The following is an 11,409-nucleotide window of genomic DNA, read 5'->3' as shown; positions in this document are numbered from 1 at the left end:
TACGGGCGAGCAGCTAGTCCACCCCCTCTCCCCACATTCACATTGGTCCCCATAGCTCCTCCACCTGAGCTGGACAAACTCCCCTGACAGGGCTTCTGCCTCAAGCTCACTGGGCTGGGCTCACTCCCTCACCTCCTTCAGATGGCCCCAAATTCACCTCCCAGGAGGCTCTATTCTCCTTCAAGGCACTTGGTACTCCCCCTACCCCCCAGCCATGCGGCTACTTGTTCACTGCAGTTTTCCTCCACAAGCACACACACTTCCAGGGAACAGCTGTCAGTCAATATTTACAGAAGTAACTGGGTCTTGGAAAGTTCCCTTGGGAACATCTGTGTTGCATCAAAGGGGGAGGCAGAGAAAGCTGGTGAGTAAAGGGTTCCTTCAGGGATCAAAAGGATGGAGAGACCCTGATGCCTGACGCCGGAGGGAAGGGGTCTGTCCTTCCAGACCCCATCCTTCATCTCAGGCCAACAAGCGGGGGTAAGAGGGGCTGCCATGGTGGCCAGAATGTGTCTGTGGTCCCCCAGCCTCCTGTCCCTTTCTGACCACTTTCACTGAATTCTCACCACCACTCTCCCATTTTACACGTGGGGAAACACGGCAGCTGGAGAAGAGGGTGGCTTGGCTGACACGGGGGTGTCCCCCTCCTTTAGCATGGTCGTGTCCAACTTCCAAGCGCTCCTCACACCCTCTGGAGACTTTTGTTGTAAGGAGCACACCAGGTCCTCTCTGTATCACCTCTTCCCTCATACTGGAAAAGTGGATGCTGGGAAGCAGGGCTTAGGGGGACAGGCGGTAGGAGGATCTGAGAACTGGGGGCTCCTAGATGTCCTGCCTGCCTCAAGAGGGGACAACGCAGATAAATTCCCCTCCCCAGCCAGTCCCGCCCGCAATCACTCAGACCACTCTCCCCCACCCACTTCGGGAAGGCTGCAACCTGGGGGTTCACCCCCACCCCAGCCCAAATAAGGCCGGGCAGGCAGCCTCGCCCCGCCCCACAGCGCGCACATTCTTCTGCCTTGTAAGGCCCGGCCAGCGCCCGCCGCCCCCACCAGGCCCGCCCCGACTGCCCCACCGGCAGACCCGCAGACCAGACCGAAGGCCGCCACCGCACCCTGCACGGCTGTCGCTCCGAGACCCAGAGCGCCCTCTCCGCACCAGGTGGGAGCCCGCCAGGCGCGGTCGGGGCAGGGGCCAGGCCCCGGGACGACCGGAGGCCGAGGGCTGTGGGGAGCCGCGTGGGGCGGGGGCTGCGGCTGCCGCTGCTGGGCTCCCACCAGCCTTTTGGCTCCCATGGGGCGGCAGGGGGCCCGGTTCCGGCCCTGGGGACCTGTGGCCCCTCCACTAGCGAAGGAGGCTATTCAAGCCCTGCCCCTTGCTGTGGAGTTAGAGGCTGAGCCCAGAGCTCCGGGTGCTCAGGAGGAGCCGAGGGGGCTGTGGTGACAGCGTTCCCTGCTCCGGCAGCCCCGCTCATAGAGGAGAAACAGGTGGTCAGGCTCCAGGAGACCCCTCCAGAGCATCCCTGTCTCCTTCCCGTGTCCCACACCAGGCCGGGTCTGGGGAGAGGGTTAGAGACCAGGTAACCGCCCCTCACACACCAAGCCATGTACCCAGGCTTCCTGCTCTGGGCTGTCTGCCCAGCCTTGCCTGCGGGTGATGAAGGTCTGCCATGCTCACCCCAGGGCCAGACAAGGACAGGGGCTGGAGGTACCCGACCCCATCTCCTCCCCAGCCCTCCGGCTGCTCTCAGGAGTCAGCTAATCAGCCTGAGACGAGCTCGTGAGCAGGCATCTGGCACTGCCCAGCCACAAGGACCTTGAGGTAATGGGATTTCAGACACCAGTACGGGGTGGCAGCGTCTAGTCACAGGCCAACTGTCAGATGTATGTGATCCCTGCTCTCTAGGGCCTGCAGAACGGGGCTTTGAGGTGTACAGGAGCCCAGCCTGCCTGTGAACCCACCTCCAGTCACACAGAGCCCTCAGGCCCTCACCCATAGGCTACCTGCGCCTCTCAAGACAGATGTTTCCTTCTGTGACCAAACCTCGAAGACTCCCAAGGGCCATGTGTCCCCCTCTAACCCAAGTATTATCCAGGGGTCCTGGCTTCTACTTGGCCTGTACCCCTCTCAGAAACTGCTCTTCTCTGCTTACTGCTTGGGAACCTTGCTCCCAAGGCTGCTGGGATGGAGATTCCCACAGCACAGTACTCTGGGTCATGTCATGGCTCCCTGATGGAAGATGGGGCCCAGCCAGCCTCAGACAGCAGTGGATGAGCTCTGGCCATGCCTGCCCTAGAGCCCTGCGGTGACAGTGACGGTGACTATCACTGCCTCTGCTGGGCACAGTGAACTCATCCCCTGCAGCCTTCTATGGGTGCCCAGAGTTAAAGTTCCCGGAGAAGACCAGGCTCAGGGAAGGACCAGGCCCCACAAAGCACTAAAGCACAGAGGAGGATGGCGTTCCTCCCACTGTCACCCTGCCACCAAGGTCATGAGGGAGAAGGGCTTTTGCCTACACCCCCTTGGCCATGTGAGAAATACCAAGGGAAAGGTGTAGGGCACAGGTTGCCAGTGTCTCTCACGGTGCTGAGGCCCCAGGACACTGGGGCTGGCCAGGATCCCAGCTCAGGGCCAAAGACCAAAGGCCAAGGTCATGGGATAAAGGCTTGGAGACAGCTTAAGAGACACAACCACACAATTTGGGGTGGGAAAAAAACCCAACAAGCAGAAGCAGCTTGCTGGAGACCCTGGACCAGAGGAAAGGGTGGTAACAGCCCCAGGGCCTCTTACCAGGCCCACAGAGGCCCCAGCCGAGGGGCACACAGCTCTAGGCTCTCAGGCAAAGTGCCCCTCACTGGGCCTCAGTTTCCCTTTCTGTACAGTGAGGACTGCAGTTGTCCTCAGTCATTCATTAAATAAGCATCTGTTAGCCAACTGTGGGCTTTGGTGTAAATCAGGAGTTATGCCCGATTGACTGATGAGGAGGGAGAAAGGCCTTGCTGTCAAAACAAGAGCAAAGAAACAGTTCCCCAAGGGGGTGTCTCAAGAACTGGGCGGCAGAAGGAATAATATTCCTGGGAAGGGGCCAAGGAGCAAAGCCTGGGGGTGTCTGGAGAACAGCCAGCAGTTCAGTTGCAAGGGTTGTAGCTGGCAAGAGAGACACAGTGAAGGTGCCACAGTCAGTCAGTGAGAAGATGGATTCACACAGGGCCTTGAACACCAGGCTGATGGGGCCAGATTTGCTCTAGTGGTAGCAGGGACTTTCAAGAGTTCCAAAGTGAAGATCCAGGTGTACATGGGATGGGAAACCTGGCTCTGGAGGCCAGGCCTAAACACAGGTGACGGAATTGGGGTTCTCAGCTGGGGGAGCCCTCTGAAGTGAGAATGAGGAATAGGGTCCAAACTGAGCCAGTCCTTCAACCTCCCCACCAGGGCTGATCCAGTGTGGACAGGTGGGGGAAGGGCCTTCCAGAACCTCCAACTCTGGAGTCCAGAGGGATGGGGAGGAGGAGAGAGGGCCAGGAATGCCAGGAATTCAGGGCAGCCAATCGAGATCCTTCCTGCTTGGGGGGGGGGGGCGGGGTGGAGCCTGGAAGGCAACCCCAGCAGTGCCCTCATAGCATCCCACAGCTCTTCTGGCCTTACCCCTTGGGGAGGGAGAGATGGGGAGAGTAACTGCTAGTGAGGAATAAAGGAGATAAAGCACTGAGATAGTTGGCACCAAGCCCATTCCTGAGCATTTTACCCAATCACAGCAAAAACAGCTTACTCTGTCTGGCGCTTCTCAGACACTAAGTCAAGTCAATGAATTAATCCCTACTGCTGGGCGCGCCTCCTCGCTTACCCCTTCCCAGATGAGGAATGGCTCAGAGATGTAGAGGAGGTAGTTTGAAATCACACAGAGCCCACACTTGTCGACTTGTGGAATGAGATGGGTGGCAGGAGCCCCAAGTCTGAAGACTCCCTGGCCCAGGGTCTAAAGCTCCCCACCCCGCTCCATGCCCTTCCTGTAGGGAAGCCTCACCCACCTACCCATCTTGAAGCCAAGATGTCCAGCAAACGGGCCAAGGCCAAGACCACCAAGAAGCGGCCCCAGAGAGCCACATCCAATGTCTTTGCGATGTTTGACCAGTCCCAGATCCAGGAGTTCAAGGAGGCCTTCAACATGATTGACCAGAACCGGGATGGCTTCATCGACAAAGAGGATTTGCATGACATGCTGGCCTCGCTGGGTGAGCAGGACGGGTGAGGCCCCAAGTGGGCGGGGAAGGTAGTGGGTTTGCTGGGCACTCATGGAACATTTCCTACAGAGTGACATGGGCACCCACCCTGGACAGTAGGTGCCACTCTTTGCTCCATTTAACAGGCAGGGAAACTGAGGCACAACAGTTTAGGCCTGGATTTGAACCCAGCCACACTGTCCCCAGAGCAGGTCTATTGTAGGTAGATTTGTGGATTGGATGCCTTGTAACATTTAAAGAAAACGTCCAGTGGCTAAAAAAAAGCTTGAACTGCATGGACTTCGGTTCTACAGATGGGAAAGTGAGGCTTAGCGGGGAAGCCAGAGCATATCCCACCTGGAGAGGTCACCTGTGCCAGGCTTCGTTTCTCTTACCTCAGTGACTTCCCCAGAATCAGAATCTTGGAGTTGAAAGAACTCAAGAATGGAATACAAATGGCCATTGTTCAGATGAGGAAACTGAGACCCAGAGGCCAGACCTCCAGACACCCCTAGAGTTGTGGGTCTGCCACATGTGCTAGCCACACACACCCACTCTCGGTCCCAGTTACCTCATCACGGTGAGAGCACCTGGACCCGTCACTGGCTGGGGGAGCAGAGCAGGCAGCTATAGTAGTTTGGGTCAGGCCCCAAACTGTAGGGCCAGCTAAGCTTGAGTCAGTCCCTGGCACTGCCCCTCAAGGCTGAGCAGCCCCACCGTGTGCCAGCTTTCCTTCCTGTGCGGTGGTGATTGTGGCCCTCAGGTGCACCCCCCACCCCTGAAGGGTGCTGGGAGGTCCCCACCCGAGGTGCCAAACCTCTCCTTCCAGCTTCAGGTTAGATTTCTTCCCTAGGTCACCACAGAAAGGAGTTTATGAGGGGAGGGGCAGTGGTCCTGATGTCATAACTCCTCTGGGACCACAGCCAGCCTGTGGGGATACAGCAGGTATGTGAGGCGCAGAGGAGACAGGGACATGAAGACTCATTTCATTTATTGGGTAACATCCTGTACTCAGGGCCTTGGACCCCCGAGTCCTGATGCCAGCTCTGACGTCTACCAGAAAACCCCATACTCCTAGGCTGCAGCTCATGTTAGTGGGCCTGCAGATCAGTCATGGCCTTCTGATTAAAATCATCATCCTTAGGTTAAAAAACAAGAGCAGTAGGGCCTCCCTAGTGGCGCAAGGGGTTAAGCACTGCACTATAAGGCAATCTTCAGCCTCTGCAGCACAAGTTTGATCCGTGGCCAGCCAGGGAGCAACCCACATGGTGCGGCAGACCTCTCCTGCTCCCCTCAGCAGTGTATTTCACTCAGTCTGCCTGTTCTGTTTCCTACTCTGTCTCTGGTGAGTTGTCTCACCCCCGGCATCTCTGGCCTGTGCCCCAGCTCTTATATGCATAAATAAATCTTAACAAAAAAAAAAAACCACACACACACAAGAGCAGTAAATATAAGAAGGAGTTGCTCTGTGAGTGTTATCTTAAATCTCAAAGTAATCCTACTGGGTAGATGTGATTATTATTCTCATTTTACAAATGAAAAAACAGAGGTTCAGAGAGGTTAAGTAATTGCCCAAAGTAACACAGCTACTAAGTGTTACAGCTGGAATTTTAACCCAGTAGTAGATTCCAGAATCCACAGGGTCTTGCTGATCATTGTTTGTGTGTCTTAAAACCACTGCTGTATTCTTCATCACAATTCTCCTATAAGGTGGAGGTACCAAGACACAGATGCAAACCCAGACAGACCTGTGTGACACCAAAGCTCGCTGGTTTTAACCACTTTGAACTGTGCCCGGAGTCTGGCTGCCTGGGTTCAAATGCCAGTTCTGCTCCTTACTTACGCTGTGTGACCCTGAACAAGTGACCTCACCTCTCTGTGCGTCAGGTTCCACACCTGCCAAGTGGGAATAAGAATGTTGACCTTGGAGAGAGGTGCAAGGGAAATGCAGTGAAGTGCATGGAGCACCAGACAGTGCTCAGCCAGCAGATGGTGGCTCTGGTTGTACTTTAGAATGCATGACCATGGGGACAGCTATCCAGAGCGAGGAGGAAAGTGGCCCAGAGCTGAAAGCCTGGAGGAGGGAGCCTGAAGGGCACAGGGGCATTAGAAATCTGGCCTCCCAGCACTGTGCTTTACAGTTCACAAAACTCCCCATCTCCTGCGGGTGGCCGTCTCCCCAGACTCTCACTCCAGGCTGTGAGGGGGCGTCAGGCAGTGGTCAGGGACAGGGCTGTGACAGCAGGTACAAATGCCCCATCCACTACAGGGAAGAACCCCACTGACGAGTACCTGGAAGGCATGATGAGCGAGGCCCCGGGACCTATCAACTTCACCATGTTCCTCACCATGTTTGGGGAGAAGCTGAACGGCACAGACCCTGAGGATGTGATCCGCAATGCCTTCGCCTGCTTTGATGAGGAGGCCTCAGGTGAGCAGTGTCTGGGTGGAGGCTGGATGGGGCTGGCACTCATACACAGTACCTCTGTGTATGCAAGTAGGACCTGGCTGCCCCCCAAAGACCAGAACAGAAAACAGCCATCTGCCAGTTTCAGTGACCACAACTATAAAAGACATGCTGCCTCCTTGGCTCCCTCCCCAGAAGGCTAGGTCAAAACAGCCCACAGTCACCAAAGCGTCCCGCTTCTTGAGTTCACCTGTTGCCCAGCACTCTCCCTCCACCTGCTTGAGAACTTTCCAGAAATCAAACCCTTTCATGCCCTTCTGACCAACAAGGTACAGAAACCAGAGCCCATCTCAGAGCTTCCAGACTTCCTGTCCCATCACCCACTCTTCCCAGGGTCAGGCCAGAGTGATGCTGGCAGCAGTAGTTTCAGTAATAACATCACTCAGGGGCCACTTCTGGCCTAAGCATGTTCAGAACGTTTTCCTGAATATCTTTATGGCTCCCCACCAGGATGGCCTATTTTCATCTCCATTTTCTAAATCCAACAGACACAGAGCTGTTAAGTAACTTGCTCAAGATCACACAGCTAGAAAGAAGGGGGATCAGCATTCAGACTCAAGCAGTGGAACTCCAGGGCTCATGCTCTCAAAGCATGAGGAAGCTGACACCCCCACACTCAGCACCAAGTTTCTCACAAAAACACTTTGAAGACAGTCATGTGCAGAACTCTCTCTCTCTGGGGTCCTGCCAAGTGACTAGGATTGTGTCTTTCTGATCTCCGCCCTGTTACAAGGTCTGCAAGGGCTGGTGGGGGGCTGAGGGACAGGGGGTACTGGGCATGTCCCAACCCAAGGCCTGCTCTCATGGACCCTGGCCCTGCCCCCAGGTGTTATCCATGAGGACCACCTACGGGAGCTGCTCACCACCATGGGAGACCGCTTCACAGATGAGGAAGTGGACGAGATGTACCGGGAGGCACCCATTGATAAGAAAGGCAACTTCAACTACGTGGAGTTCACCCGTATCCTCAAACATGGGGCCAAGGACAAAGACGATTAGGCCACCCCAGCCCCTGCCAGAGGCCAGGCCCCTGTCCCAGTCACCTACTCCCCACACACACTCGTCTGCACCAGTTCCTGCCTGTGACCTCTCAGGGGTTCCTCCCGCTGAGGGGTTAGGGGGCCAGTCCCCAGCAGAAGAAATGGGCCAAGAGAGCACAGTGCCAGGCAAGGGTCACAGAGCAACGTGAGGCAGGTGCCCCACCATGACCTTCCAAGGAAGTCCCACCTCCTGAGGGCCTAGCCAGATGGCAGAGCCTGAAAGCACCAGGGAAGGTCCTCAAAAGAACCCAGGCCTCAGCTGCAACCTGCCCCTACAGGAAGAGCCCAGTCCTGGTCTCCAGGGCAGGCGAGCCCTCCCAGCCACTGCCACAAACACCAGCCTCACCAAGGTCCCCTCTCAGAGCACAGGGCCAGACCCCTGTGCTACACCCTGCCCAGCAGAATAGCCACACACACCCCCACACACCGGACGTGTGCTCCAGAGGATGCTGAACAGTGGATATTTGTCCCAGGGGAGGCAGAATCTCTAATAGAAGGCTGAACACTGCTTCGAGTCTGTGTGTCTGTGCTTGGGTGAAATAAGGGAATCCCAACCTCCCCCCCATCCTCAAGGACACCCTGTCCTCCCCTGCTGGCCAGGGGACAGATCGATGAGACCAGCGCAGCAGGGGACAGTGCTGGTCCCTCCTGATCATGGGAGGGAGTTGGGAGAGCGGGCCATCAGGAATCCCAGGTAGCCAACCCTAGTGGGAAATTCCAGATGTCTAAGGGGTCAAGGTCACAGAGTCTTCAGCATGAGAGCTTGGCTCTCTGGTGGCACCTCAGTGCTCCTGGAAAGCCAGGTGGTCCCAGAAGAGCAGGGAGGCTTTGGGAATAGTAGGGAGGGTGCATGCCAGAAGCCCAGGAGTGGAGGAGTTTAGTGAATTAATTCCCTGAGGTTAAGGGGGCAGCCACCAGATGCTCTCTAGGCTGCACCCACCATGGCAGGAGGGTCTGCATAGCAGGCCATAGCATTTTATATCCTGCATGCACGAGAGGCCGGTGACAGGCGAATGATGGAGACACTGACACAAAAGCAGAAATGCTACTTGAAGAAACAGAAAGCCAAGAGAGCCAGGGACTGCCTGGGTGGCCTGGGACTGGAGATACCCCATCTACCCTCAGCAAAGGGCAGGAAGCTGGTGCTGGATCCAGCGTGGTCCTTCTGCCTTCCTAGGCTACCCAGAGTCAGCCAGCCACAGTGCACAGCATAGAGGCAAGGAAGAGAGAGCACTAAGGGGACCTACCCCGCCCAGGAGCCCTCGCCTCCCACAGGCCTCTGCCCAACCTTGTGGCTAGACCCTGCCAGAGCCGCCATGAAACCTCGCCTCTTGCTTCCAAATTAAAGCCCAGGAGCTCCTGCTCTCCAGATGGAGCCATCACCAAACAAGTTATTAGCAGGTCTAAATACTGCCCAGATTCAGTCCTGACTCCAGACTTGACCTGACCCTAGACTGTGAGCCCTGGAAACCCTCAGCCTGGCCATGCACTCACTGCAGCTGGCCTGGAGGGAGGAGCCAGGCATCAGGCAGGCTTTGGGTGTCCCCCCAGGACTCCCAAGCACTGGCCACATATGCCAGACACCAGGGTCACAGGTCACTCTGTAGAGTCACTGAGCCACCAAAGGTCTTCCTGGGAAAAGGCAGAGACATGTCTTTGGGAACAAACCTCAGATTCCAATCCTGTACTAGACTGCTCCCCCCTACCCTAGAGAGGGTGAAAAGGCACCCATATGGATGGGGAGCATGGAGCTGGTGGGGGCTGATGGGACCTGGAGGAAGGGCAGGACTGAGCCAGGAGCAGAGCAAGGATGGACAGGTGCTGCAGGGATGGACATGGCAGAGCAGAGGTTGGGAGCAAGACTGCACAATGATCACCTAAAAGCTGGGAGGGAGGCAGTTGTTTTTTGTTTTTTTTTTTAGTCTCATGAACATTCATTAACGTCTTAGCAGCTTCTAGGTCTCCCTAGTGGCGCAAGGACAGCACTGTGAGGCTGTCCGCAGCACAGTTTGATCCCCTGCCGACCAGGGGGCTGCCCAGATGGTGCTGCTGACCTCTTCTGACTTGCCCGCTGCTCTCCTCAGCAGTGTATTTTGGTCAATCTGCCTGTTCTGTTCCCCACTCTGTCTCTGGTGAGTCTTCTCATCCCCCACACCTCTAGCCTGTGCCCCAGCTCTTGTATGCATAAATAAATGGATCTTGGGAAAAAAAAGAAAAAAGTCTTAGGTTTTTAGAAAAATAGCAGCCAATGTTTTATTTCTCATGGGCAACATCTTGAGTTAACAGTGAAACACTTCCAGAACTTTCAAAGTCTGGCACAAAATGCAAAAGCCACAAAGGAAAAGACTGATGGATTTAAATGCATTAACAATGAATACTTCTGTGAGCTAAAAAAAAAAAAATCACACAGCAAAGTTAAGCCCAAATGCAAATCAGAAGAAAATATTTGTAGCATATTTAACCACAACAAAAAGAATTAATGACACTAATCTATAAAACCTCAACAATTCGATATGGAAAAACCAGAGCTCAGTAAAAACAATGAGCAAATAACACAAAAAGAGAATCTCAGAGGAAACATCAACATTTAAGTATATTTTAAGTGCTTAACACCATCATGTAATTGTCAAAATAGTCTATTATTTCCTAGTTTTAATTTTTTTTAATATTTTTTTAGAGGGATGTTTTATTTATTTGTTTGTTTGTTTGTTTTGTTTATACAAGCACTGGGTACAGTCAGAAGCGCGGGAGGGTGAGAGAATTCACCAGAGCCAGAGCAGGGAGCAGAGCAGGCAGAAGGACCGAAGTACACTGCTGAGGGGAGCAGCGGGCGGCAGGAGGGGTCTGCGCGCCATGTGGGACCCTCCTCCGGTGGCCGGGGAGCAGCCGGGGATCGAACCGGTGCTGCAGAGGCCGCGGGCAGCCTCACAACGCAGCGCTCAACCGCTGCGCCACCGGGGAGGCCCCTAGTTTTAATTTTTATAGTTGGCTCTTTGCTGAGAGGTAGGTTTTGAACAATTCTATTCCCTGGAGCCATAGTTATATCTAAAAAAAAAAAAAAAAAAAAAAAAGTGTGACCTCATACGATAGTGTTACATTTATTTTTTGATTAGTTAACTTAAATGTTAAGTTGTGGTTAAATAACACAAAACATAAATTAGAATCTCATCCACTCTCAAGTGTACCGTCAGGATTGCCGAGCACAGTCACCCATCACCACGGTCAGGACTTGTTCATCTTCCCAGCTGACACTGTCTAGTGACAGAGCAAATGTGTCCCCCAGGCCCGGAAACAACCACTCTAGTTTCTGCCTCCACGAACTGGACTACTCTCAACCCCGCATATAAATGGGGTCATATAGTATTTGTCCTTTTGGGAGTGACTGTTTTCACTTAGTGAAATGGCCTCAAGAGTCATTCATGCTGTAACAGGCATCAGGACTACCTTGCTCTTAATGGCTGAATAACATTCCATTGTATGGACAGACCACATGTTATTCATTCATCTGTCCATGAGAGCTGGGCTGTTTCCACCTTTCGGCTACTATGAATAATGGCGCTGAAGAGGGCGTTGGTCAATTTTTTACAGAGAGAGCACAATGGCTCCCTCAGAGAGCAAATCAGTTCTGACTAAAGGAGCTCAAAGTGCCATGGGGGGAAGACTCTCTAAGAAACCAGACAGC

At 54.4% G+C, this 11,409-nt stretch overlaps 1 protein-coding gene across 2 annotated transcripts; it reads left to right on the top strand.

The window, feature by feature from the left end:
* The first annotated feature begins 1,052 nt into the window (after positions 1-1,052).
* MYL9 (myosin light chain 9) lies at positions 1,053-10,528 on the top strand. Of its 2 annotated transcripts, none has more exons than XM_037495617.2 (4): positions 1,053-1,161; positions 4,014-4,232; positions 6,490-6,651; positions 7,514-10,528. In XM_037495617.2, the coding sequence occupies exons 2-4, from the start codon at positions 4,049-4,051 to the stop codon at positions 7,684-7,686; spliced, it is 519 nt and encodes a 172-aa protein (XP_037351514.1). In that variant the 5' UTR covers positions 1,053-1,161; positions 4,014-4,048; the 3' UTR covers positions 7,687-10,528. The 2 variants fall into 2 exon arrangements, with proteins under 2 accessions (XP_037351514.1, XP_054552753.1); XM_054696778.1 differs by lacking the exon at positions 1,053-1,161 and adding an exon at positions 1,683-1,821.
* The last annotated feature ends 881 nt before the right edge of the window (positions 10,529-11,409 follow it).

Source organism: Talpa occidentalis, unplaced genomic scaffold (assembly GCF_014898055.3).
Source record: "Talpa occidentalis isolate TD23 unplaced genomic scaffold, MPIMG_talOcc4v2.1 talOcc4.10, whole genome shotgun sequence".
Taxonomy (NCBI): domain Eukaryota; kingdom Metazoa; phylum Chordata; class Mammalia; order Eulipotyphla; family Talpidae; genus Talpa; species Talpa occidentalis.
Note: the sequence above shows the minus strand (reverse complement) of the source record. Positions and strands in the feature narration are given on the sequence as shown.